The 26277-nt window shown below is 58.0% G+C and overlaps 11 protein-coding genes and 1 pseudogene across 11 annotated transcripts; 5 read left to right on the plus strand and 7 right to left on the minus strand.

Annotated features, from left to right (window-relative positions):
- Positions 1–10: 10 nt before the first annotated feature.
- Positions 11–2615, minus strand: ACA1_377870 (uncharacterized protein; the record flags this gene model as incomplete). Its single annotated transcript, XM_004337637.1, has 10 exons — positions 11–226; positions 306–446; positions 537–623; positions 714–848; positions 968–1054; positions 1161–1250; positions 1404–1737; positions 1791–2046; positions 2136–2280; positions 2472–2615. The coding sequence occupies 10 exons, from the start codon at positions 2613–2615 to the stop codon at positions 11–13; spliced, it is 1635 nt and encodes a 544-aa protein (XP_004337685.1).
- Positions 2616–2697: 82 nt separating this feature from the next.
- ACA1_377880 (uncharacterized protein) lies at positions 2698–3239 on the minus strand (the record flags this gene model as incomplete). Its single annotated transcript, XM_004337638.1, has 2 exons — positions 2698–3129; positions 3216–3239. 2 exons carry the CDS (start codon positions 3237–3239, stop codon positions 2698–2700), a joined length of 456 nt encoding a protein of 151 aa, XP_004337686.1.
- Positions 3240–3624: 385 nt separating this feature from the next.
- On the plus strand, positions 3625–4278 carry ACA1_377890 (Ras subfamily protein; the record flags this gene model as incomplete). Its single annotated transcript, XM_004337639.1, has 1 exon — positions 3625–4278. The coding sequence occupies one exon, from the start codon at positions 3625–3627 to the stop codon at positions 4276–4278; it is 654 nt and encodes a 217-aa protein (XP_004337687.1).
- A 361-nt stretch (positions 4279–4639) lies between these two features.
- ACA1_377900 lies at positions 4640–9017 on the plus strand (annotated as a pseudogene).
- Positions 9018–9055: 38 nt separating this feature from the next.
- ACA1_377910 (uncharacterized protein) lies at positions 9056–13231 on the minus strand (the record flags this gene model as incomplete). The annotated part of the gene is made up of 17 exons (XM_004337640.1): positions 9056–9284; positions 9386–9554; positions 9655–9933; positions 10067–10151; positions 10252–10430; positions 10530–10737; positions 10892–10972; positions 11055–11156; positions 11267–11358; positions 11448–11546; positions 11657–11721; positions 11791–11837; positions 11909–12017; positions 12142–12291; positions 12369–12472; positions 12618–12829; positions 12949–13231. The coding sequence occupies 17 exons, from the start codon at positions 13229–13231 to the stop codon at positions 9056–9058; spliced, it is 2493 nt and encodes an 830-aa protein (XP_004337688.1).
- Positions 13232–13297: 66 nt separating this feature from the next.
- ACA1_377920 (uncharacterized protein) lies at positions 13298–13921 on the minus strand (the record flags this gene model as incomplete). The annotated part of the gene is made up of 2 exons (XM_004337641.1): positions 13298–13499; positions 13614–13921. 2 exons carry the CDS (start codon positions 13919–13921, stop codon positions 13298–13300), a joined length of 510 nt encoding a protein of 169 aa, XP_004337689.1.
- Positions 13922–14608: 687 nt separating this feature from the next.
- Positions 14609–16492, minus strand: ACA1_377930 (uncharacterized protein; the record flags this gene model as incomplete). The annotated part of the gene is made up of 8 exons (XM_004337642.1): positions 14609–14736; positions 14830–14906; positions 15014–15107; positions 15263–15434; positions 15547–15634; positions 15721–15805; positions 15903–15962; positions 16036–16492. The coding sequence occupies 8 exons, from the start codon at positions 16490–16492 to the stop codon at positions 14609–14611; spliced, it is 1161 nt and encodes a 386-aa protein (XP_004337690.1).
- Positions 16493–16880: 388 nt separating this feature from the next.
- Positions 16881–18247, plus strand: ACA1_377940 (thaumatin domain containing protein; the record flags this gene model as incomplete). Its single annotated transcript, XM_004337643.1, has 3 exons — positions 16881–17304; positions 17421–17708; positions 17781–18247. The coding sequence occupies 3 exons, from the start codon at positions 16881–16883 to the stop codon at positions 18245–18247; spliced, it is 1179 nt and encodes a 392-aa protein (XP_004337691.1).
- Positions 18248–18283: 36 nt separating this feature from the next.
- Positions 18284–20426, minus strand: ACA1_377950 (uncharacterized protein; the record flags this gene model as incomplete). The annotated part of the gene is given in 8 exon segments (XM_004337644.1): positions 18284–18415; positions 18488–18868; positions 18997–19131; positions 19209–19322; positions 19445–19582; positions 19695–20177; positions 20190–20281; positions 20405–20426. 8 exon segments carry the CDS (start codon positions 20424–20426, stop codon positions 18284–18286), a joined length of 1497 nt encoding a protein of 498 aa, XP_004337692.1.
- Positions 20427–20712: 286 nt separating this feature from the next.
- Positions 20713–22834, plus strand: ACA1_377960 (uncharacterized protein; the record flags this gene model as incomplete). Its single annotated transcript, XM_004337645.1, has 8 exons — positions 20713–21154; positions 21311–21409; positions 21532–21575; positions 21650–21719; positions 21782–22302; positions 22386–22516; positions 22578–22680; positions 22766–22834. The coding sequence occupies 8 exons, from the start codon at positions 20713–20715 to the stop codon at positions 22832–22834; spliced, it is 1479 nt and encodes a 492-aa protein (XP_004337693.1).
- A 207-nt stretch (positions 22835–23041) lies between these two features.
- ACA1_377970 (uncharacterized protein) lies at positions 23042–23313 on the minus strand (the record flags this gene model as incomplete). Its single annotated transcript, XM_004337646.1, has 2 exons — positions 23042–23116; positions 23179–23313. 2 exons carry the CDS (start codon positions 23311–23313, stop codon positions 23042–23044), a joined length of 210 nt encoding a protein of 69 aa, XP_004337694.1.
- A 624-nt stretch (positions 23314–23937) lies between these two features.
- ACA1_377980 (NPL4 family protein) lies at positions 23938–26175 on the plus strand (the record flags this gene model as incomplete). Its single annotated transcript, XM_004337647.1, has 9 exons — positions 23938–23976; positions 24180–24355; positions 24434–24518; positions 24599–24737; positions 24827–24942; positions 25024–25171; positions 25262–25455; positions 25602–25819; positions 26112–26175. 9 exons carry the CDS (start codon positions 23938–23940, stop codon positions 26173–26175), a joined length of 1179 nt encoding a protein of 392 aa, XP_004337695.1.
- Positions 26176–26277: the final 102 nt, after the last annotated feature.

Below are 26277 nucleotides of genomic sequence, written 5' to 3' on the forward strand. Positions count from 1 at the left end.
AAGGCGGCCGTCAGCTGCCGATGGAGCCGGCGTCGGCGTAGAGGCGCTCGTCATCGTAGACCGCGTCTTCGATGTCCTCATCCAGGTCATAGTTGTCCCCGACGCTCTCCTCCTCGTGCCGGTGCTCTTCGTCGGTGTCGCTCGCCTCGGGCACGTCCTCGGCCATGGCCGACGCCGACCCGTGAAGAGATTCAAAGTTGTGCTCGGCAAAGTTCCCGCTAGGGCTCTGTGTGGTGTGTGTGTGTGTGTAGTGTGTGTGTGTGCCGTGTTGTGTGTCGTGCGGTGTGTGTGGTTAGCAATGGGACCGAGGAAGAGTGGGATGGAGAAAGGAATGCCCGCTTCAGCGCCAGGACGCCCTTGGACTTAAGCAGTTCGTCCTTGACGCGCTTGTACTCGCGGGAGATGACGGCAGTCTGTTCGAGTTCCTTGTTGTAGAGGGGCTCTCCCTGTACGAAAGTGGGCATTGAGCTCACCATCGCACGCAATGCACGCAACACGCAACACACACACGACGCACGGCACACACCGCGGCATACCTGGCTGTAGGCACGAATACAGTTGAAGATGGTGCCGTGCACGAGGGAAAGGGACCGATCGACGGATGTGTTGTTCACCTTTGGGATCTGTTTACGCGGCAGCACAAGAGTGAGTCGGCGGGAACAGAAATGAAGAGAACAGTGATGGTCAGGGACAAGGTCAGCTCGCCGGCTTACCGCGTATTTGGTGGCCTGGCGGCAGAGATGCTGCGAGATGATCCGGATGTTCTTGAAGTACTGGATGTACTTGTTGACGCGAGCATCCAGCGTCATATATTTGGCGCGAATAGCAAAACGTTCCTTGTGCTTGGCCTGTTCGAACAGACAAAACAGAACCGATGATGGCGTGTGAGTCGTTGCTGCGCCCGAAGCGAAAAAATGCGTGTGCAATCATTGTTCGCGAGGAGGCAGGGGCAGGGGCAGCAGCGTACGTCGTCGTTTATGTACACCACAAAGGGAATGCATGTGGGGTGACGCTTCACCAGGTCAATCATCAACTCCGGCTCCAAATGTACACCCTGGAAAAGTCACGGTTGGTTAGCACCAACGATGACGATGGTGATGATGACCCACTGACGAGGAGGAGGTGAACAATAGTGAGTGAAGGGAAGTGAGCGCGGCTACCTCAACGATCAGAGACTCTCGCCTGCTCTCGCACTTGGAGATGATCCCCTCCAGTTTCTCAAAGACCAGCTTGGACTGTGCCTCGTAGCCCTGGAGGATCTACAGAGTGGTGGTGGTGGTGGTGGTGGTGGTGGTGGTGGTGGTGGTGGTGGTGGTGGTGGTGGTGGTGGTGTCAATGAGCGCGACAGACACAAAGTAGGACGAGATCTCGCGTCAGGCCAAAGAAGGAGAGGGCAGGCGTACTCGCTGTTTGTAGTCGGTGTCCTCGGGCAGGTTCATGACCTCTCCCGCGTGGTAGGTGGAGGCGAACAGCACGGGCGCCTGGTCGGCGGGAATGAACGAGCGCATCATGTGGCGGATGTTGTCGGTCGAGATGACCGTGGTGAAGCCGATCCTGCTGGCCAGGAAGGAGGCCAGTGTCGACTTGCCGCAGCCAGACGTGCCGCCCAGTAGGATGGTGAACGACTGCTGGCGGAAGGTCACGTCGGCGGCGATGCTGAAGTTGGAGAGGGCTCGGTTGCCCATGTTCGTGTCCGTGCTAAGATAGGACGGAGTCAGGCCTGTGCACCGCGACGTGCTGCGTACGCACCAACCCACCAACGAACGAACGAAGGAATTCTGAGAACGTACGCTTCAAAGGCCGCCTTGAGCACCTTGAGGAACTGGGTCTTGGTGAGGTTGACGCTCATGCCCGAGGCCAGGGAGGGCTGTCTTCGATGCCCGGTCTGCGCGGTCGTCGGGAGCGAGCCGCTGCCCGAGAGTGACGACGGTTGGCCGCCCACGCCGCCCACGCCGGGCGTAGGGATCAGGCCCTCGCCGCTCAGCGTGAGACCCTCCACCGACCGCCGCGACACCTTCTTGAACTTGATGCGGTCGAACACCCACTCTGCGATGACCACCACCCGTCGCACACGCAGCTGTCAGTCTTTGCGAGACTGATGATGAAGGAGGAGGAGGGTGCTGCTCAACACCAACCTGATATCTGCGCAGCTTTCCAGGGCTTGAGGCCCATCAGGCACAGGGTCTCCTTGAGGTGATACCGTGCGTATCGTCGCAAGGAGCGATCGTGTATTGGGATCTCTTCCCGCCCGACGTCGATGTAGCGCACCTCAGAGAGGAACTATGCATTTAATGCACACAATTTGTAGAGAGATAAGAAAAATCAATGGTGGCTTCGAAACCTTCATGCAGAGCAATGCTGTGGGGAATGAGAAGATGGGGACGAACCTCTAAATTATTGTTTACCCAGTCAATTGGTATTCCAGCGATGTCGAGAGGAGGCGGTGTGGCCCCATCCTCGCGCACGCACACGTAGAGAAGAGGGAGATCGAAGATTGAGGGAATGGGCGAGCTAAAACCGCTCGCGGGCGATGCGGGCGCCGACTGCGACGCGCCCTCTTGAAATCGCGACTGCTTAACGTCTTTGAGCTGCAGAGGCTCTTTCAACGGCTCCATGTTTCACAAATGTCGATCGTCTGAAGGTTGGAATTGCTCAAGACACCAGCGTAATAAATTGCTATTTTCTTTGATTTTATGTTTATTTACTTTTTGTGTACGCCGGACACAGTTGAGTCTTCTTCAAGGTCGAGAGGTACGGGAAGGCGAGCTCGACCAGAGTGGCGTGGAGCTGGGAGAGGGGGTGGGCGTGGCAGTCCTCGATGGGGTGGCGGTCACCGAGGCGGTCGGCGAAGGGCTGGACGAGATAGAGACCGAAGGCGTGACCGACTTCGTGGGCGTTCGCGTGGGCGCTTTGGAGCGCGAGGGGGTCACAGATTTGCTGGGGGTCGAGGAGTGAGAAGGGCTGGGGGTGGAGGTGGAGCTGGGCGTGACAGTGGAGCTGGGCGTTTTGGTGGGAGTGACTGAGCGCGTTGGTGAGCGGGTAGGAGATTGCGTGCTTGATGGACTGGGCGTAACCGTCCTTGATGGGGAGGGGGAGGTGGTAGGCGAGCGAGAGCCGCTGGGCGAACCGCTGGGGGTGCGCGTGGGAGTTCTGGTGCTACTAATGGATTGCGCGCTGGCCATGTATGAAGAACTGAGGAGGGCGAGGGCCAGAACCAGGATTATGAAGCTCCCGCTCATCAAGGAAGCCCTCAATGGTTCATCTTCTGCCGAGAGTCAAATCCTCCCAAATATACTGAAGCGCAGGCAGTTCGCGTCCTTCCTCGACAGTTGATGAGGTCGCTGGAGAGGTGCCCGCACGCCCTATTGCGGAAAAAGACAAAAAAGCAACAAGAAATGCGGACGCATACGTAGCATTCTACTGGTGGAGAAGCTGTGGATTCTATACCGAATTCTCGCATCTACAGCGTATCAGCATTCAGACAACCTATTCAGCCAAAATCTATTTTTACCAACCAATCAATCGCGTCTATATGGGAGAGTACAAATACAGGTCCACCATTTATTCTTCTAACTCCAACCAACACTACTCCAACCAACACTCACTCCACTCATCATCGAAGATATGGCGACCGCTGGCACCACTTCCAAGTCCACTAAGGCTCAGTCTTCGCCGCGGCCCAATGTCTACAAGATCGTGGTGATGGGCGCCGGCGCTGTCGGCAAGTCGGCCCTCACCATCAACTTCGTGGCGCAGCAGTTCGTCGACAGCTACGATCCTACGATCGAGGACTCCTACCGCCGCCAGCTCCACATCGACGACCGCGCGTGCGTGCTCGACATCCTCGACACGGCAGGCCAGGAGGAATTCGGCGCCATGCGCGACCAGTACATGCGCACCGGCGAGGGCTTCCTCGTGGTCTACGACGTCACCCAGCGCTCCACCTTCGATGAGATGAAGCTCTTCCGCAACCAGATCAGCCGGGCGACCGAAGATGACAAGACGGCCATGGTGGTGGCGGCCAACAAGTGCGACCTTCCGCCGCACCTGCACGAGGTGTCGGAGGCCGAGGGCCGGGCAGCCGTGGAGGCCATGGGCGCCACCTTCCTGCTGACGTCAGCCAAGCAGCGGATCAATGTCGACGAGGCCTTCTGCGAGCTGGTGCGCCAGATCGACCGGCGGCGGGGCGACGCCGGCGAGGGCGGCGTCAAGAAGGCAGGGCTGGGCCTCGGCGGCAAGAAGGCCAAGCTGCTCGCCAAGAAGTGTCCTCTCTTCTGATGAGGCACTCCTCCTGTACAAAGAAAGACACTCGCTATCAAGCGCTGACGGCGATCATGTAAATACTGTATGTTAAATAAGCAAAAGAACCCTTACCAAACGCAACACCGGTGGCGGCAGAAGAAATTAATGAATTTCCTTGGCTTTGCTTTTAGCCTCGAGTTTTCTTTTTATTTTGCTCTTGGGCATCGCTTGTGAGATTGGCGTATGCGCACCTGCACATCCACATCTAACTGTGGCACGCCTTGCATAAGGAGGAGATATCAATCTTCGTGATAGAAGAAAAGCGAAGTCGGCCCTGTTGTGCAACGCGGCTGGCCAAGATTAAAACTACATCGCCTCTCTTGTCCGCCATTTGGAAATGTCGGTGGAGCGAGTGAGGGAAGAGCACATCTCCGTCTGCGTTCGGATGCGACCGCTCCTGCGGAGGGAGAAATCATCCACTCCACAATCGTCGCTCCAATTTCAGCGGCCCATCTGGGAGGTGGATGAAGGTGGGCGCACCATTCGAGCCAGCGCGGGCACGGCCAAGGGCAAGTCGTCCTACGCGGGCCAGGCCAAAGACGTGGAGTTTGTCTTCGGTTCGATCCTCCCCTTTTATTTTTCAGTTGATTAACTCTTTTGTAGCACGAATGCCACAAACTCTACAAGTAGAACGAATCCTCCTCCTCACAATATGAAGCACTCACCATTCTTGTTCCTGGTGTGTTGGGCACAGACCATGTGTTCCCTCCCGACACCAGTAACCAACAGGTGTTCGAGGTGGTGGCAGAGAACGTCATCTGGTCCACCATGGAGGGCTTCAACGGCACGACCCACCAACTCACGCCTGCCTCTGCTCGGATGGCACTTGCTCATACTCTCGCTCTCGTCGCTTGTAGGTACCATCTTCGCCTACGGCCAGACCAACTCTGGCAAGACCTACACAATGAAGGGCTCCTCCAAGAACCCTGGCATGATTCCACTCGCCATCCAGGACGTATTCTCCTACATCAAGCAGGTATTGTGGCCTTACTAGTAGCCCATGCTTGAGCCCATGATTCGCTCGTTCTATGTCTAATCTGCTGACGTACACCCATGCATGTTAATGTTAATGTTAACCTATTTACGTCGCTCTCGCCATCACCTCTCTCTCTCACTAGACGCCCGAGCGCGAGTTCCTGTTGCGGGTCTCGTACCTCGAGATCTACAACGAGGTCATCAACGATCTCTTGTGCCCCTCAAACACGAACGTGAAAGTACACGAAACGGCGAAGGTAGCTTGTCGACCACCACCCTCACCACCTCCTCACCATCACGTCCAGTCGTCGCAACTCATTTCCGTATTCTCTCTCTCTCTCTCTCATTCTCTCCGCAGGGTGGCGTGTTCATTGGAGACCTGAAGGAGGAAATTGTGCTCTCGCCGCAGCAGGTGATGTCCATCATCGCTGCCGGCGAAGCTCACAGACACGTGGGCAGCACCGACTTCAACGAGATGTCCTCTCGATCGCACACAATTTTTCGCATGGTACACCGCACATCATTAGCATTCCACACATTACATTGTTCTCACGGCTTTGATTGATGCTATTCGTTATCTTTTCTATTTATTAAATCAGGTCATCGAGAGCAAGCCCGTACAGGGCAACGAGCCACGCGGTGGGGCGAGTCCTGTGCGCCAGCCTCCCGTGCGCGTCTCGACGCTGGTATGCGACGCCTTATCAATGATTGGTCACTGCGAAGGGCCAATGGCTCACGCCTCCCTCCCCTTTTCTCTTCTCGTGTGCCGACGTGGTCACCAGCACCTGATCGACCTGGCTGGCTCGGAGAAGGCCGGACCCACCACCACCCAGGGGGTGCGGCGGACGGAAGGCGCCTACATCAACAAGTCGCTGCTCACGCTGGGCAACGTCATCTCGAAGCTCAGCAAGGGCTCCGGGTATGTGTCGCAGCCGGCTGGAATGATAATTTGTGTGTGTGGGCTGACGCTCACAACGTCGCGATTCTTTATCTCCAGCGGTCACATTCCGTACCGAGACAGCAAGCTGACACGAATTTTGCAGCCCTCGCTCAGCGGCAACGCTCGCATTGCGATCGGTACGCACAGCCGCGTGGACTTGTGTGAGAAGAGAGAAGCGATTTTATAAGGCGGGCAACTTTCACTCATCAAGATCTCTCTCTCTCTTTGTGTGTGTGTGTGTGTGTGTGGCATCAGTGTGCACCATTTCGCCCACCACGGGGTGCTTTGAGGAGTCGCACAACACCCTCAAATTCGCTGATCGAGCCAAGGCGATCACCAACAGGGCCAAGCTCAACGAGGTCCGCCCCTCCCTTATTTATTACGATTCCCACACCAGGCTCGTTCTGGCGTCGGCCCCAGTGTTTTTGCAGCGGCTCACCAATGGACGCTTCGGTTGTCTGGTCGCCGTCACTTGTGGTGCGGGGCATGCCGCAGGTCTTGGACGACAAGGCGCTGATCAAGATCTACCGAGACAAGATCTCGCAGCTCAAGCGGCGTCTGCAGGAGGTGAGAGAGAAAGAGGAGCAGATCCAAAAGCTGCAGACCGCCGAGCTCGAGAAGAAGTCGCTCGAGGAGAGCAACGTGATCCTGCTTGAACGGTACACCGCCTCGTCCGCTCGCAATCACACCATGGCACTCACGCGTGCGGTGTGTGCGGTGTGCGTGCGGTGTGTGCGGTGTGTGCGTAGGTTGCGAGAGCAAGAGCAGGTCAAGATGAAGCTGGAGGAGAAGATCAATCGACTCACGCGGCTCATTCTTGTGTCGACATCTATCCCCACTCCTATGGCACCCCATCGAACGCAACCGCCATCCTTCCGCGGCGGCGCTGCACCTCCCTCTGCGGCATCACCATCCTCTGCCGGTAACAATCACCTTTCTCGTCCTCTCTCTGTTGTGTGTGTGTGTGTGTGTGTGTGTGTGTGTCGTGTGTCGTGTGTCGCGTGTGTGTCGTGTGTGTGCACCTGCTGACCTTTTGGGGAACGTGTGACAGGCATCATGTGGCGCAGTGGCATCCGGTCTCCTGCGTTCAGGCTCGGCACGTCCGCCGCAGCTGGCATGAGGTATCACTCCCAACCACGCGTTATTTATATTATAGTTTCTATTATTTGTATTTGTATTTGTATAAATATATATATATATATATTTGAAATATTGATATATTGATTGATATTTTTGTTTCGTTGTTGCAGCCCGGTGCGGTCGGTTCTCGAGCCGCCGTCCCCGCGGAACCGGGTGCACTCCACGCGCCGATCACTCGACTTCCTCAATTTTGGCGTACCCGCCCCTTTCCCCCCTCAGTCCGTCATTACATTAATGTTTTCACTCAACCTAACAACCAACAACAACCAACAACAACCAACAACAAACCATTAATTAGGCCAACGAGGAAGCGGGGCAGAGCAGCGAAACGTCAGAAGACTCGGAAAGTCTGTCGGACGACGAGGGGGAGGAGGAGGGCGACTACGACGCCAACGGTAACAACGGCGAAAACGACGACAACGACAACAACAAGGAAAAGGCCAGCGAGCGCGATGGCAACGGGAACGGGCATGCTGTAGATAACAACCACGGCGAGCTGCCGGCCAACGGCGACGGTGAGGAGAAGTTCCGCGTGTTCACCGGCCGAGGGGAGCACAAGAGCGTCGAGACGCGCTACAAGCGGCTCAAGGGCCGCTACGCCGCCCAGGCCAAGCAGTTGGCGGCGATCCAGGCGACGGTGGACGAACTGCGCGATGAGCTGAACGGCAGGGACGAACGGATTCGCTACATGAACATCAACGTCGACGTTCAAACGCAGCAGGTACACAGCGCCACTGACACCTCGCAAGACCGAGTTCACGCAAAGAATGGCACTCAATGCCTGTGTGCGTCGTTGGTCGTGTGTCGTGTGCGTGTGCGTGTCGTGCGCCAGGTGAAAGATCTCCAACAGCAGCTTGCGACGAAAGACCAGCAGATGAGCACAATGCAGGCCAAGATCAAAGGTATGTTGCGTGCGTCGAGTGTCGAGTGTCGTGTGTCGTGTGTCGTGTGTCGTGTGCTCATTTGGTGAGCTGGGCGACACCAGATGGTGAGGATCGGATGCGACGACTGCTGCAGGTGACAGCCAACGAAGACAACAAGAACGTCGACTTCCAGGTCCTCTCCGGCATTGTGTCCGACTACCACGCTCAGGTATGCAATGATGCGTGTGTGCGGTGTGTGTGCGGTGTGAAGATGTTGAGCCTGGGGTGTTTGTTTTGTGGGGATGCAGCAACTGCGAGGCCTGAAGGAGCAACTGCTCGACGAGCAAATCATGCGCGAGGTGCACAAGGCGGACAACTACCACCTTCTGCATTCGGTGGACGAGAAGGAGTCCCTCATTCGCGAGTGGGCCGAGTTCTTCGAGTACTTTGTACGTCGGCTCCCCGCGCTCACCCATTCTTTCCACGTGCTGCCAACACCTACTTACACCGACGACACGACACGACACGACACGACACGACACGACACGACACGACACGACACGACACGACACGACACGACACGACACAGGAACAAAAGCAACATCATCTCGAGGAGGAGCTGCAGCGGCTGCGGTCGCGAAGGAAAGGCTACTCCCTCATGCCCAAATACTACTCCGACGGAGACGCCAACGATTGAGACTACACACCTCTCTCTGTGTGTGTCTCTGTGTGTCTCGTCGTGTGTCCGTGTGTTTACTACACGCAACCGTTACATATTCAGTAGGTTTATCAACTAACGTAACAGAACATATTTATTTGACTGCAGTCACGTGCTTTAGGGGAACATGTTAAAAATCGGGGTGTGGCGGCTCTTGCTCTGCCGTTGTTGAAGCTTCTGCTCGGCCTCTCGGCGCAGTTCTTCCTCGGTGGGCGGCGGCACGCCTGGGACGCCCAAGGCGCGCGCGAGGCCGTGTCTCGTGGGCCACCTGGTGCCGACGAACGAAGGGAGCAGGTTCCGGCGCAGGCGGTCCGCCTCGTCGGCATCCGCCCACACCTGCCCACACCTGTTGGTCATGTGTGTCGTGTGTCGTGGTCGTGTGTCGTGCGGAGCGGCCAAGTCAACAAACGCACGCGCGGCCAGTTGGTGCAAGGCAGAGTGAGAAACCTGACGATAGCGCTCAAGGCGCGCTTCTTGTCGTCGGACCAGCCGGCCGTGTCGTAGACCTCGTCGTCTTCGTCGGCACCTTCGAACACATTCCTATTCGTGAGGCCCCCCGTGTTGGTCGGGCCGGTGAGCTCCAGCAGCTCACTCGCCACCCTCACCGCAACGCGCGCTGTATTATAAATGCGCGGTCAGTGTGTGCGCCTGCACGTGTGCGTGTCGTGTCGTGTCGTGTGTGCGTGTGTCGTGTGTCGTGTGTTGTTTGAGCGTACCGGGCAGCTGAGTGTCTGCAAGCTTGGCGAGGAACAGTTCGCGCAGCTCGCTGTTGATGTCGGTGCCAAAGAGCTTGAACTTGGTCAGGTAGAGCTTCGCGAGTTTATCGCCCTTCAGTTCCAACAGCGTGCCGGCGTCGTTGATGGTGTAGGAGGCCGGGTCTACGAGGTCCTCCACGAGCACCTGCTTGACCGCCGGCAGCCACCTGTGCAGCTCGAGCTCGAGCTCGACCCTGGAGACCGACTCCCGCGCCGCTATCAGCTCCTCCGTCTCAGAACCTGGTGTGCGTGTGTGCATGAATGTGGGTGTCGTGTGTGTCGTGTGTGGCGAGTTGTTGGTCAGCGACATGCGCGTGAGTCGTGTGCGTGTGTTGTGTGTTGTGGCATCATTGGGTGGGGGGGAAGAACCCACCGGTGGCGTTCTCGATGGCGTATTGACTGCCGCTGATGCCGCGCGACCGCCAGATGAGCCGACAGATTCCAAACGCTGCGTGTTTCTGAATGGAATAAAATTAATATCAATTTTAATTTTACAAAAAACAAAATTCAAAACAAATAAAAAAATAAAAAATAAAAACAAATAACAAAGGCGGGTACCTGGAAGTAGCGACGCGTGGCTGGGTCGTTGAGTAGGGCCTTGTGTGCCACCAGCGCCTGCAACTCTGCGGGCAGCACCTCGAGGTGGTGAGGAGGTCCCGTCGTCGGCCCTGCGTCCTCACCACCGGTGGCGCCCGTAAGCCGGGCGGCGGCCACATCCCGCAGCGACGCCACGACTCCTGATGACCGCACACGCACACGCACACGCACCACCGCACACGCACACGCCGCACAGTGTGTGAGTGACTTTGTGAAGCCAGTGACGAACGCGCGCGTACCGGTGACGGGCGGCAGGAAGGAGGTCAGGAGGTCGACGGTGCGCTTGGCCAGCGCGATCGCCTCGTCGTCGGCGTGGGTGCTCTGGCCATCCCCCTTGCTGCAGGCCTCGGCCTGGCGCACGGGTGCGACAAAAGACAGCGCCTCGAGCGCGCTCGCGCGAATGCACAGCGACTGCGTGGGGTCGCGTGCGATCGCGTCCAAGAGAGGCTGCACCAAGCGCCACTGGCTCGGACACATCTGTGTTGACAGTGCGAAAGTGAGTCGGTGTTAAAGAACACAATAAATAAAGGAGAAAAGAGATAAAATAATAATAATTATAATAAACAAAACAAATAAACCAAAAGGAGGTAAAAGGACGTACGGCGAGCAGGAAGATGACGTAGGAGCGAATGTCTTGGTCGCCGGTGCTGAACAGGGAGATGTACTTCGCCAGGTGCTTGCTCTGTACAGAGTGGTGTGTGCGTGTAGTGCGGCGGACATCAGAAGCCAGGCAAGGCGCAGGCATGGATCGATGTGAACGATACCACTTCGTCGTAGGTGGCTTGCTCGTCCGAGTCCTCGAAGTGACCATCACAGCCGGCCAGAACGTAGCTCTCTCGAAAGCCAACCATCAACGCGATCAGGTACTGGTCCACGGGGGTCGGAGGCAGCCCCGTTTAGATTGAAGTTTGAAGAATGCCAAACGATTGGAAAGCGGTCTGTGTGCGGGGTACGCGCGGCGTTGAAAGGTGCGTACCTCCAACAGTGCGCCCTTGTTGATCACGCACTGATACTCGAGCAGATACGCAATCCACTTGGCCGTCAGGGGCGTCGCCGAGTACCGTGTGCCTGAGTGTCGTATCGTGTCGTGTGCCATGTGTGTCGTGTGAATGTGTGTGCGTGTGTGTGTGTGTGTGTGAACTAGACTCCCCTTGTACCTTGGTGGATGGCATTGCCGTAGAGTGTGCCGATGCAGCGCTCCTGCACCTTGCGCGACCTGGACGCCAGGCCACGAATCAAGGGAGGTAGGTCCGCCGCTGCCGCAGTGCGAGCGCAACCCACCGACCACCCCACAAGGGCACACGCTGTCGGTCAGTCCCCTTCAACACGAACACGAAAAGGGGGTGATTCGTGGTTGGTGCAGTACCGGAGCCGTAGGCATGGCCCAGCTCGGCCCAGTTCTCGTCGTCCATTCCGTCAAAGTTGGGCAGCCTGGGAAGGCCACCCGACGGCCGCCGGTGAGCTTCGTGTGGGTTTGGCCAGCTGCTGGGCTCTACGTACCACTTGCGACCGACCAGTTCTGCGGGGATCGGCGCGTCGACGTATTGCTGCAGTGCGGCCCTCGTGGCCGGCAGGCCTTTGGCCTCAAAGCCCCACTTCTTTTCTTTCTTCTTCGCACCTTCTTCTTCTTCTTCCTTGCCTTCTTCTTCTTTTTCTTTGCCTTCTTCTCCCTCGGGTGATTCCTTGTCGGTCTGCGCCTGGGCCTTCGCTTCAGCTTCCTCTTGCCTCTGCCTGTGACCATCACTGCAGGGTTGGACACTGACATGCCACACACGCACGCCATTGCCTAAGCACCGCGTGCTGTGTGCGGTCGTGCGCGTGTGTCGTGTGTCGTGTCATATGAGTACGTACTGGATCCACTGCCACAGATTGTCAAAGCGGGAGTCGAAGGCGAGCTGACGCAGCACTGTCGCCGTATGTTTGTCGAGCTCCTGCGCCAGCGTGCCCTCCACCAGCGGATCGGGCAGCATCAGGTTCAGCAGAACAACCAACAGGCGGTCGCTGTCCCCCACCAGCCACCACCGTGTGTGTGAGAGTTGTTTGTTGCGGCAACAAGGCGGCGGGCGTCGGGCGCGTACAAGACTGGTTCAGCGGTGGCCTGTGCCAGGCGGTCCATCAGGCGCGGGAGCACATCCTGCTTGGCGAACTTGCTTTCCAGCCTCGTGATTGCGCGGTAAAGCAACTGCAGGCATGTGTTATTTTACCTGGTTAGGCCAGTGTCGTTGATCGTGTCGTGTGTCGTTGGTCGTGTCGTGTCGTGTTGTGTGTCATGGTGTCGTGTATCGTGTGCCGTGTGTCGTTGGTCATGTCATGGTGTCGTGTCGTACCTCGGCAAATGAAGCCGGCCAGAGGCCGTACAAGGACAGAGTAGGCACTGTCGACCTCGCGGGCATGAACCTCATCTTACTTTCATTGTATTCCTCGATTTTCACGCGATAGTCGTCCAGCTGCTTCTGCACGAGCGGGAGCGCTAGGAATTGTATGCTCACCACGTTGTCGATGGCGACCTCCGCCGCTTCCGAGAGGAACAAGTTGCCCCCTGACGAGGTGGTCGCAGGTGTATTGTGAGCCTTTAAAGGTCCCCCAAACGCGACACGCGACACACGCGACACACACGACACACATGACACGACGCGAAAAAAAGGAGAGGTGGCTTACCCCGAACGCTGAGCCAAGCAGCCGGGATGGCGTCGTCGGACAGGGCCACCAGCGCGTGATCTACGGCCGCCAATGGCGGGTGCGCCAGCTGCTGGAGCGCGACCAACGCCAGCGTCACCTTGGTCAGTGGACCCACGGCGGGGTCCTCGTGAGTCATCACCACGCCGCCGCCGCCGCCGCCGCCGTCGGGCTGTCCGTCTTCGCTCGCGTCCGCCTCCCCGCCCCAGAACTCAGCCAGCAGCTTTCTCGCGTCTCTAAGCTTGAGTTCGTTGCCGTAGCGCATTCTGTGCCATGGTCGCGTTAGTTTTCTCCCTCGTGCATTATAAGAGATATCGGCCACCAACAAGACTTAGTAGTAGTTGTCAGTGGCGATGACGACGAACCGAAACATGATGCCGAGAGCGAGCACTGCGCAGGCGCGCGTCTTGTCGTGAGGCTCGTGCTTGATACGGCCCAGGAGGAACGGAATAATGTCCATACTGTCGGGCGCGCTTCGGTTGGTGCCCAGGTACTCCAGCAGCGCTATCTTGAGCCCCACGGGCGTCTTTTCGCTCGCCTGTGCCAAGCCGCCCGACTGGTTAGTGTGGACTGTGCGCGATGTGGGCACGAAGGAGGAGGAGGAGCCGCTGCAGCGTACGATGATGGCGAAGATGCGATCAATCCACGGCGCGCAGAGGCTGGTGTCGATGGCCTCGAGGTGGAGAAGGCCCGCAAGCAGGCGCTCGCCAGCGGTCGCATCGTCGGTGAAGTCCGTGTGGCTCCCCTCTCGGGCATCGGCTCGGCGCATGAGCGTGCCGAGCACGAACGGCCACAGCCGGGAGTACACGCCACGGTAGACGGCCACCGAGAAGAGAAGGTGTTCGTACGCAAAGGCGTCGGCGCCTTCATCACCCACATTGCCCACATTGCCCACCTGCGGCTTCTCCCCTCCTCCCGCAGCCTGCGCCACCCAAACTGTGTTTTGCGTCGACATTAATGTCAATTATTTACCAAATAATTCGAAGAAATGGGAAGTTCAACACAAGATGGGTGGGGGTAGCGACTACCACGCAACTGGGCGGCTGTGGGTGCCCCTTCCTGCGGAGTCTTGGGACCTAAGCCGAACGTCTGTTTCGCACGGTGGGGAGCGAATGAAAACAATCATCTTAAGGGTTGCAGTTTTGTGAATTTGGACGCACGGTTGGAGCGGCCGAGGTAGAAGAAAGAATGGCTTCATCGTCAGGGTAGGTGCCTGGCGCGGCGCGAACCGCCGGAGCTCCTCCAAAGTTGGTGGTCCACATCCTCTGTGTTCTATGAGCTTGTCTCTTTCGGAGGGTTTGATGTTGTTTTCACTTCACCGGAAGGCAGTGCGCACGGGGGCGCCACTGGGCCAACAAGAAGCACGACAAGCATGAAATGACAGGAATGATGATGGTGAGGTGGCAGTTTCTCTTTGTTCAAAGACCTCTCTCTGCCCGTGGTGGCGCGCATCAATTACTCCAATCGTTGCGGCGCGTAGGGCAAGACACCAACCGCCGCGGCGGTGGCGTCGTCACCTGTTCTGTACACTGGTTGTTGTTGGTTGTTCGTTGTCTCTCGTCGCTCGTCGGGCACCGCATGTGGTGCGGTGCTACGCACGCGTTCGACTGTGTGTCGACGTAGGGTGCACGCGTGCGATGGTTTATCTCTCCCAGTAGTCGTCATCGTCGTCGGACGAGTAGTAGACGCCCACGCCAGCGTTGCCGTAGTTGCGTGGCGGGGTACCCTTCTGGACCAGCTTCGTGTGTTCCTCTTCGCCCACGTGCGACGCTGCACAACACGCACCACCGCACACTTAGCTAAGCGACCAAGGCGCCGCGTTGGCGTCGCGTGTGGTTGCCAGTAAGGAAAGGTGGAACGCACCATAGCGGCATCGGCCAAGGCCCACCAGGTGTAGGTAGAGTTGTTTAAAGAGCGCGCTTTGCTTGTATGACGGCATGCTGTGTCGTGTTGCGTTGGGTGTTGACAGCAGTAGCCAAGTTAGGTGTGAGACGCTCTGTGGCCTGCGTGTGCGTGCGAAAGGTGGCCGGGCAGGGTGAGGCCGTACCAGCCATAGACAATGGCGTTAAACATTCCCATGGCCGGGAGCGTTACGCAACCGATCGCCGTGAACACAAACACCACCATACTTTGCTCCGTTCCTGTTCATTGAACCCGGGGTAAGCTAACACATGACCAACGAACACAACACACGACACGACACGACACGACACGACACGACACGACACGACACGACACGACACGACACGACACGACACGACACGACCAAAGACACGACGCACACAACACACGGTACCCCAAAATTGCACGACGTTGAGCGGAAGGACGAAGGCCCACGTCATAATATAGACGACGAGGTAGCCGGCCCACCGTATCTGCAGTCGCTCTGTTCGCTCCTGTTCGGTCCGCGTGTAGGTGCCGTTGATCTCCGCCTGCTGCAGCTTCTTGTTGAACCCGATCATGCCCACCTGAAGACACGAACAGTCAATCGCGCATTGAGAGCCAATTGTACGTTGGCGCTGTGTGGTGTGTGTGTGTATGTGTGTGTGTGTTGCATGTGTGCATCGAGAGACGACATACGGCGTAGGCGAGGACGCAGTAGACCCAGACGGCGACAACGATGGCCATGTAGATCCACATGAGCGTAATCTTGCCCGTTTCCGAGCAACTGCAACACGATAGTCATCACAGTGAGAACGCGATCATGGAAGGAGTCGATAGTAGGCGAGGAACAACACGGAGAGGAGGTCGTACTTCATGGGCTGCAAGATGACAAGAAACGGGAGAGCCCACGCAAAGATTTGATAGGCGCAGGTGTAGGGCGAACTCTCGTTGGGCACTGCCCACACGCGCACGTAAGACAGCATCAGAGAAGAGAGAAGAGAGCGGGAAGGGTCCAAAGCATCAAAAGAAGAAGAAGAAGAGAGGGGTGGTACGTTTGATCTCGCCCATGGGAGTGAACGTGACATGACCCATGCGCCACACCGTCTCCGTTGCTGTTGATGGGCAAATAAATAAATAAAGAATAAAAAGATGGAAATAAAGAGATGGTAAAAGAAAGAGGCGAACCGATGTTGGTGGCCCAGAAGATGGAGGCCAGGCAGAAGTAGACCTGGAGTGGTGACACCAATCGGCAGCCCCAGTCGATTCCTCCCCATTCGATGACGGTCCCTCCAGCATCGGCTGTCCCGTTGGTGTCCAGTGCCGATGTCGAAAATGGCGAAGTAGCAGAGGTGGAGGCAGGATATGAAAATGAAGAGAGAATGGCAGAGGAAGAGGAAGGTTCGAGGGAGGCGGCGATGAGCCACATGATGGCAGCGCCCATGTCGGCCCAGACCATGTAAAAGACGAGTCGTCGAATGGAATTGGCACGCAGTTTATAGAGGATGGTGAGAGCGTAGAGGATGAAAAGGCACGACAGAAGCGAGAGGGCTGCCGAAGTGTAGATCAAGATGAGCAGCGTTAATCGCTGCCCAGGCTCCCATTTGTCATAGACAATGAAGAGCGAGATGGGCGACAGGATCATTTCCTTGCTTTTATGTGCCGATTCGCTCCGATTTCTCGCTTCCTCTTCTTTTATGATGGATCGTCTAATCTTCGTGTGCCGCCTCTGGCCAACGTTGCCTTCTACTTCTGCACGCACCACTGGTGAAATAAACGCAGTTATTCAAATAAAATGCAAATTGAGATATTTCGTTTTTCTTTTCGTGTCGACATGCATCGTCCGCGATGTCGGCAGAGCTGGCGCCAGTCAAAACGTAGTTATTCGTCCACCTATCCACAAGCATCTCACTATCCCTCCGGCCAATCGCAACGTTTGGCTGCAAAACAAAAACTTGTGTCCCAAGTTGCACTTCAGACTCTCCAACCCACACCATCGCTCACACCTCTCCTTCTTCACCTCCGCCCGTGGCATGAAGTCGCTCCTCACTCTTCTGCTCGCCCTGTGCCTCGCCGTCGCAATTGCTTCGGCTTCGTTCGAGCCCGTTCGCGATGGTCACTCGCGCGCAGCAGGCCGCACGTTCCACTTCCACAACAACTGCTCGTTCCCGGTGTGGTTCGGCCTGGTCTCGGGCGCGGTGCCCAACGGCCGCTGCTCGGCCGGATGCCCGCAGGGGTCGTACTGCAACCCCCAGAACGGCATCTGCTACTTCAACCAGCCCAAGCCGGCCAACGGCGACTTCAGGCTCAGCCCCAACGGCGGGTCGAACTCGGTGGTCTTCCCCTACTACAACAATGGCCTCAACGTAGTGTGGAGCGGCGCCCTGGCCGGCCGCACGGGCTGCGAGAGCGGCACCTGCCAGACCGCCGACTGCGGACCCAACCCTGACCACGAGAGTACTACCCTCCCTTCACTCTTTGTTGTCGTCTTCGTTCTTTTTGTCACCACACCGCGCATTGGCCAAAAGCAAAGCGAAACTGACGCAACACCGCACGACACGCGACGCACAAAGGCTGCGCGCATGGTTTCGGTCAGCCGGCCACGCAGGGCGAGTTCACGATGCTGACGAATAACATCGACACCTACGACGTGGAGGTCATCAACGGCATCAACATCCCGCTGGCGATCAACCCGCTCACCTCGGCCCGCACCAACGACCCCTTCTTCTGCGGCAACCCGGGCGCCCTCCGGCCGCGCACCCCGACCGGCAGTTGCTCGTGGGACCTCTCCCCGCCCTCGCCTCACTACGTGTGGGTCACCCAGGACGGCCGTGGCTGCAGCTCTGACCGCGAATGCTCCGGTATGCGTGTGTGCGGTGGTGTGCGCGGTCGTGTGTGTGAGGGAAATGTACTGATGTGGGTGCGTGCGACAGGCGGCGAGGTGTGCGGACTGAGCACGCCACTGACGCTGAACTGCGGCAAGCGCTTGGGCTACTGGACGGCGGACCAGGTGTGTGGGATGAACTCCAACTACGGCGCCCCGTTCGACTGCGCGCAGTACAGCCGGCTCTACGGCTGCACCAACGGCATCGACTCGTGCTACCAGCCCTTCGCGACATCGACCTGCTGCGGCTGCGCCAACTGGCAGGACCTGGGCGTGCCGGTGCCGTCGTCGGTCACGCGGTGCCACGCGATCAACCCGACCTGGGTCAAGAACGTGCAGCCCAAGCTGCTGTGGATGAAGAAGGCCTGTCCCACGTCCTACACCTACCCCTACGACGACATGAGCAGCACCTTCACCTGCTCTGAGATGGTCGGCGGCCTCAACCGCGTCGACTACGAGGTCGTCTTCTGTCCGCCCGCTGGTGATTGTACTCCCCGTGTGGTGGTTAATTTTTAGCTCCGAGCCAAGCTGTTTCGCACGTAAGCGCCGCGACTAGTCCCAGGAAGAGTTATCATCGGAGGAGTCGGCGTCAGGGTCCTCTTCTAGGAAGGTCTCCAGGACCAGTGGGCTGGGCGATGTGTCCTCCATGACCTTGCGCAGCGTTCCGATCAGCCAATTCAACGCCTGCACGCAATTGGAGTCAAGTTACTATGTCGCCTCGCGATCGTAGTTGTTGGGTTGAGATATGTTATGTACTGTGGGGAGCCCGTGGTGGTGATCTTCGTCGTCACTGTCGTCGCCGTCGTCTTTCACGGTGCCGCGGTGGTCCTTCCGCTTCTTGTTTTGGCCCCCACTCTCGCCCGCCATCTGTCGAGTGGCCTGGCCGCCCAAGTTGTTGCCGGTCAAGCGTCGCAGGGTGAGGCCCGCCGACGCCAACGCCGACGCCTCCGATTTTGCTTTCGCAGGCGATGATGACGAGTCCTCCGTCCCCTTGGCTGCCTCTTCGTCTTCGTTCTCTTCCTTGCTTCGCTTTCCCACGAGTCCGAACTCTTCCGGTATCTCCAGACCATCTTCGAACCCGTCGTCTTCCTCGTCTTCCATCTCCAGATCTGTGTCCTCCATTTCGGCCGCAGCAAACTGAAAAGAACCAAGAGCGCCGCCATCAGTCGCAGAACAGTCAAAAGAACGAAGAGCGAAGAAAGATCGAAGAGCGAAGAGCGAATGGGCTGGACCGTGGGCAAGCGAGTGGGCGATGCAATAAGTACCGAGATGACGCCCTGGTGCTGGACTATGGCCGAGGGTCGCGATGATCGTGACTCGTCATCTTCGTCGTCGTCACCAAATCGGCCCCAGGCCGCCGGTGGCCTGTTGGCTCGATCCACCACTCGCACGATCCACAGCTGTAGTGTTGCCATTTTCTGGCAAAGTGAGCAGGAGTTCGGCGGAAGAATTCGGCGGAAGAGTGTTTGCGGGTCACCTGTCGCAGTCCCTCCTCTTTGAAGCGTCGCACGTACTGCGGGTCTTGTTCGCACGTCACCCACTCACCCAGCGTCTCCTCGTGTTTCCGCCCACACTCGCGCCATAGCCGGAGCTGTCAAAGAACGAAGAACAAAGAACAAAGAACGAAAGACGATGAAATGAACAAAGTGATGACGTCAGTAAGCTGGCGTCTGGTGTGCGGGCGGTTGATTAGTATCAATAGCGTAGGTGTACCTGCTCTTCGTCGACGTCAAACTCCTTGGGCAGCGGTTGGTAGTAGACATCGTCTTCGGCCCACTTCAGCAGCTCCTCTTCGTCGCCCAGATCCAACACCTCACTCTCCTCTTCGTTCTTCACCCACCGTCCGTCCACCTACAACATACGTCGTGCGTGTGCGCGAGTGCGTGTGCGCGAGTGCGTGTGCGGTGGTGCGCGTGCGTGCCGTGAGCACGAATGCGGGCTTGGTGGTGGTGAGGATGCGTACCAAACGCATGTCGCCGGCGAGCAGGTCAGCCGCGCACGGATTGAGATAACGAATGAGGAACAGGCCCGGCGGGCAGGCATCGCGCTCGGCGCTCCTCTGCCGCGCAAGTCCGTCCCGCGTGCGCTTCCGCTGCAGGTCTCGAGCCCTTCCGCCGCCCGGCGACCCCGGCGGCGCCACGCGCGTCCAGGCGCCCGTGTTGGTCAGCACGTAGCGGCTGCGCGCGAACGACGGATTCCTCACCATCCGCGAGCGCAGGTCGCTGTCCGCCCGCTGCACGGAGGTCCTACGCCGATCGTCGGTCGCGAGCGGCTTCACCCGACTGCGCCAGGCCCGGTCCTTGGGCAGTTCGGCGTCGTCGCCATCGTCGCCGCCTCTGGTCACGCGGTCGCCGGCGGCGTCGCGTGGGTGTCGTGCGCGCTGGTGCCGCAGGCTGTGGGCAGAGCTGCTGGTGGTGGACCCGAGGTCGGGCAGCAGGGCCACGGTCTGTGTGCGTACGATGAGACCCGACCCCCACTCGCCGTCTCTTCGTTCTTTTGTGCTGTCGTCGTCGCGATCGGCGCTGTCGCTTCGTTCTCTGCCCTTCAGATCTGGTGCGCCGTGGGGTGGTTGGTCCCGGTCACAAAGAATGATTTTGATTAAAAATCGAATAATAGAATAAAAAGCGAAAAACGTCAATTAAAATAAATAAAATAGAGGTATCAATCTCGTACGTTTCGAGAGCCAGTGGCGCATGGTGGGCACGACAAGGGTGGTGTGCTGTGGTGGCGTGCCAGGTAAGTTACAAAAAGGAAACGAGAAAAGGAAACGAGAAAAGCTTTGCCTGGTGCCGGAGAAATGCGGCGAGGCTGGTTCGCGTGGTGACGCAGAGCTCACAGAACCCATCCAAGGGACCAGCAACCAAGGATCAGCAACTCTCTCCCTCCTTCTACATTCATCTCTTTTTTTGTTATCCAATTCCAAGTTCTTTGCATTGGATTCGCTTCGATTTTGTTATTTATTTATTTTTGAGATTCTCAACATGTATGGAAGCGGCTACATGGTCACGCCTCCACTCTCAGGCGGTGCCGCCCTCCCTCCACACCAGCCCCTCCATCAACAGCAGCAGCAGCAGATGATGCATCCACCAGCACAGCTGCCGCTACAGCAGCAACAACAGCACCTGAACCTGCACCAACAACAGCAACAACAGCACTTCTTCCAACAACAACAGCTGCAGCTGCAGCATGCTCAACAACTTCAACATCAGCACCAGCAGCAACAGCACCAGCTGCAGCACGCTCAACAGCAGTACCAACAGCAGCAGCAGCAGCAGCAGCTCCTGGCACAGCAACAGCAGCAGACGCTGGACACCCACCTGCAGTTCGTGGCGGGCCGCTATCGCGACGTGATGCGTGTACGCAGCGACGTGCTGATGCTCCTCAAGGCTGGGCCCTCGCTCTACCCTCACACCGCCGTCGTCGGTACCACCGCCACCTCACCATCCCTCTTCCCGCTGTTGCCTGCTGACTGTCGCGTATGCGGTGGTGCGTGTGCGTGTGTGTGTGCGTGTGCGTGCGTGTGCGTGTGCTTGTGCGTGCGTGCGTGCGTGTCTGTGCTGTGCGTTGTGTCATGCGCAGCGCCTGGCATTCCTCCGTTGCTGCTGGTGAGCGGAACGCTGCCGATCTCGTACAAGGGCGCCCAGTACAACATCCCCATACAGCTCACCATCCCAGAGGGTACCCCGCCCTACACTCTGACATGGTCTTCCTTACCGCGTCGTCTCCCTAACCGTTGCCTGGTGGTCGTCGTACGCCGTGTGTCGTGTGCGTGTGCGTGTGCGTGTTGCGTGTTGCATCAGGATATCCGCATTCGCCACCAATCTGTAGAGTGACGCCAACGGAGGTACGCACGACACCGGCCTACGGCTCCAGACGGTGGAAGCCACTGACAACCATTTTCCACACGCTCACGCGCAGACCATGGTGGTCAAGAGCAACCACAAGCATGTCGACTCTGGCGGCGTCTGCTACCACCCCTACCTCTCCGGTACCCCAACCCTTATTTATTCATATTCTTATTCATATTCATTTACCATGTTCGCGTTGCAGGGTGGCGGCCGGATGTGTGTTCGCTGGTGGGCGCGACAAACGAGCTGAAGGCCATCTTCGCCGCCGACCCGCCCGTGCGCGCCAAGCCGCCGTCAGCCCCATCGCTCGCGGGCGCGACCACCACCGCCTTCCTCCCCGCTGCGCCCACCTCTGCCCCGGCCGCGGCCTTCCCACAGATGACGGCCGCCGTGCCGCCTCCCGCCTACGGCCAGCACCATGCCGTCACCCCGACGTCGGCCACCGGCATTCCCGCTGCTGGTCCCGGGTCGTCGCCCGCCGCCTTCCCTGTGGTGCCCCCGCCCGCCTACGGGCACCACCCACAACAGCAGCACGCGCCCTACCCCTCGTCATCTGCGACGACGCCAACGAGCGTGACCTCGGCCCCGCCGCCGACGGGTGCGATGAGCGCGCTACAGCAGCCGCAGCGATCTTCGCAAAGCCAGGCGCGTGACGCGCTGCTGAGCAAGGTGGGACAGCGCTATAGCGACCTGCGCAAGGCGGTGGAATTGGAGGCGGAGAAGGTATGAGCGTGTGTCGTGTGTGTGTTTCTTTTCTTTTCTTTTCTCTGTGGACTAATAATAAGCCCGACCCGTCCTGCTTGCAGAAGCGGCTGACGGCCGAGTACAACGAGGTGAAGGACATGGTGTCGCAGATCAAACGATCCAACCGACGGAAGGAAGACGAACAGCTCGACGTGGACGCCGCCACCAACCCGCGCAACCCCAAAGATCTCACGTGCGGCCGCTTACCACGCACACACCACACACACAACTTTTGTTAACCATTTGGTGCGCAGGATCATGTCGCTGAAGGCTGAGGACGCGGCCATGGAGGACACCTTGTACAACATGATGCGCGCCCTCACCGAAGAGACCATCGACGCCACGACCTACCTCAAGGTACACGCCACGAGCTGCGTCACACGATCTCGGCCACGGTGGTGTGCTGGTGAGGTGTTGACTCTGTCGATTTGTGTTCCCACAGCACGTCAGACAGCTCTCGCGCGAGCAGTTCATGGTGCGAGCGAAGCTCAACAAAGCTCGGCAAACGTGAGGAGCCGGCCAATGCGACACACATCAAGTTGGGGTACCCAGCTTTCCCTCACCCACAGGTGGCGCGTGTTGCGTCGTGCGTGTGTGCGGTTTATAAATTTATAAATTCCATCAAAAAAGAAAAAACGCAATGATCTCGAAATAGTCCATTGTGGATCATAAAATGGCGGCGGGTGGTGGAGTGGGTGAGAGTTGTTGTTGTGAGCGCTCACAACATCCAGAACGGGCTGAGCGAGGACGCCGAAGAGGTCGACAGCGTGAGCACAGGCTGAGCGACTGTTCCCTGCAGTACAAAAAGGAAGCAGCGTGAGCAAGCGCATGTGCGTGCGTGGTGCGCGGACATACGGTGGTGGCGGTGCTGCCCACGATCTGGGTGGTGGGAACGGTCTCGGTGGCCTTGGTCACGGTCACGGTGTTGTCCTGGGCGAGGGCGCAGGCCAGCAGCCCGAGGAACAGCAGAGCGAGGCACTGGTTCTTCATCCTTGGATCAGAGTAGCTTGGGTTGTTGTCTTGGGTGGTGTGCTGCGTTGTGTTGCCTCGACCTCAGAGCACCCCTGGGCGCTTAAATACTGGCCCACCGCCCCTTAACGCACCGCAGCCGAGCAGACGAAAGGCGGGCGAGTCGCGGCCAGATCTTCGGCCATCGTCTCCCCCAAACCTTTCGCCCGGCCTTAACATGTTAAAGGGACACGCAGAGCCCCAGGAGCAATGCTGTGGGAACCGGCGTTACCGCCAGTTTGCTGATCGCCTTTGAGGTGGACATCATCAGAGAGCATGCGCACCGCACGCACCGCACGCACCGCACACAACACGACAATTTGAGGAATGCGACACTTTTCTGCATTTTTCCCACGCCATTTTCCTTCACTTCTTCGCGGGCTGCGCACGCAAATCAAAAACGCAAGATCGAGCGCATCTCGTGCAAGTAAGACTGACTGATCGTAGCAGAAGTGAAGATGCAGGGCGAACCACTGGCACGTCACCGCCCCTGGCATCTGACTGAATTGCTGTAAAAGATGAAATGAGGCTCAATGTGGGTTTGTTACTCCTTTTTCTGTGCAGACTGTCCGTCTGGTGTCCAAAGATGGAACGGAGAGGTATGAGATGCAGCCGAACGAGACCGTGCAGGATCTCAAGAAAAAGGTGCTGGCCGCATCACCATCTTCATCAAGACCCTCACCTTCTACTCTTTTTTTTAATTGATTTTATGCCCTTCGCTTCACCGAATGCCCCTTCGCTCCCCTCTCTTGTGCTTCTCTCGTCTCTGTGGCCCTTTCTTATACTTTGGCCGGGGCTTGCCATCTTGTTAACACGTTCTTCGTCTCGATGTGCCGCGCGACACGCAGGTCCAACAGAAGACGCTGATCCCGGTGGCCAACCAGACGCTCAGCCTGGATCGGGCCGGCAAGGAGGTGCTCTCCAGCGGGGCCAACACGCTTTCGTCCCTGGGCATCCGCCACGGGCAGATGGTCTTCCTCTCCTACACGGGCGAGCGGCCCATCAACAACGACGAAGATCCCAAGTACACCACCCACTCCACTCCCCGACGCCAGGCGCCTTGCTGATGGTCTTCCCACGCACTCCGTGCCCATCTCTACAGAAAGCTGAGGAATATCAAGAAGAAGTGGGACCTCAAGTCTCTGATGGAGCATCTGGACAGTCAGGGATTGGTGTTCAAGGCACAGGTGAGCAAGGACTGCATAGGAATTGGTCGGTGCGGTGACCAACCAACCGTTGGACGCATGTGGCGGTGATGGCCATGCAGGAAACGACGCACTGCAAGGTGGCGTCGCTAGACTTTGCCTCGTGCGACAAGTTTCAGCAGTACCCGAGGGAGTTCGCGTTTCTCAAACGGCGCGAGGGCTACCTCTACGGCAAATACCTGGAGGACGGCAACGTCACCGGTACATCTCGAGCGTTTGCACTCCCAAACATTGTGTTAGTAAGCTATCTCTGTGTTGGTGTGCTGATGGCGATCGTGTTCTCTTCCCAGCCGAGTACATCTACGAGCCGCCACAAGAGCAGAGCCCGTCGGGGACGATTCTGCTTGATGACCCGGCGGAAGAGAAGTTGGTGGACACCATCGCCAATGCGCTGGGCGTACAGAAGGTACAGTCACCAGGCAATCAATCGGGCATGTACGCCCAAGGTCTCAAATCCGTTCTCATTTGTTCACTTCTGTGCATCAAGGTGGGGTGGATCTTCACGGTGCCGCCCAACGACGAGCGAGACTATATCATGTCTTCGCACGAAGTGGTCCGCGCCGCGCAGCAAAACGCCGAGGCCATCAAGAAGTATGGCGACGCTGGCAAGTCGTTCATAGCTGTCAAGGTCTCAAGTACGTGGTCCACCATCATCGCACGATGCAACCTTCACGTGGTCTTCGCGGGCGACTCACGCCATGTGTGCGGTGGTGGTGGTGGTGCAGCCGACGAGGAGGGTCAGGTTCACTTCGAGCCGTTCCAGGTGACCGACCAGGCCGTGAAGCTCGTGCAGAACGACCTCCTCAAACCGCCCAAGGACCCCAAGGTGGTGGTGGCCAAGCAGGAGGTGGCCATGGCCCGCCAGGGCGCAGGCCGCAAGGACTCACCCGAACTCGACCCCGACGTGCTCATCAAGCCCGTACGACAACCAACCCCCCCCCCACCACTTTCCCCTCAGCCGCTGCGGCGTGTGCTGTTGATGACGCTAATGGTGATGAGTCGCTGCTGTGGTTGTGGTCGTGGTTGCGCTTGACAATGGCACACGCTGCAACTCAACGCAACCAGGTCGCTGTGGTCAACCACGAGGGTCCTCTGTCGTGCGTCTTCGAGATCGAGAACCGACCGGAGCACCCGCAGAACATGGCCGCGCTCAAGCGGCACCTGCTGCAGTTCAAGGGCAAGCCCTTCCTGCTGGCCGTCACCGACTTTCACTTCATCCGCTACCTGGGCAAGGAGTTCCTCTCGCCAGAGACCGACATCCCCGCCCTGTGCGAGGCCGTAAAGTACGCCGCCCTTCCCTTGACCTTGTTTGCCCCAATCGCAATTTCTGTCGACGTTGGTTAAATTTTGACCAATCGTTTTGTGTTTTTCTAAATTTTTACAAATTCAATCCGGCAATTAACATGCCCGGTTGCGCTGAGTTTGGCTGTGGGTTTTCCAGCGGAGATTGTTTTCTGTCGATTTCCGTCAGGTCCCCGTGCTGCGCGTCGTGGTCCCTTGCCTCCTTGACTGACTCTCCTTGGGATTCACTGGCTGGCGTGGTACCGCGTTGGCTGTGTGCTGGTGCTCGTGCAGGACGGGCGACAGCGACGCCCTCGAGGGATTCAAGCTCCTCATCGACTCGATCGCCGGCTTCTGATCCCTTGATGAAGTACCCTTGGTGGTTCTCTGCTGCCTCTCCTCTTCCCCTCTCTTTGATGTTCATAAACGTGGCGTGGCCCATCCCAATTTCTTCCGTTTT

This window comes from Acanthamoeba castellanii, assembly GCF_000313135.1.
Source record: "Acanthamoeba castellanii str. Neff unplaced genomic scaffold scf7180000084711, whole genome shotgun sequence".
Taxonomy (NCBI): Eukaryota; Discosea; order Longamoebia; family Acanthamoebidae; genus Acanthamoeba; species Acanthamoeba castellanii.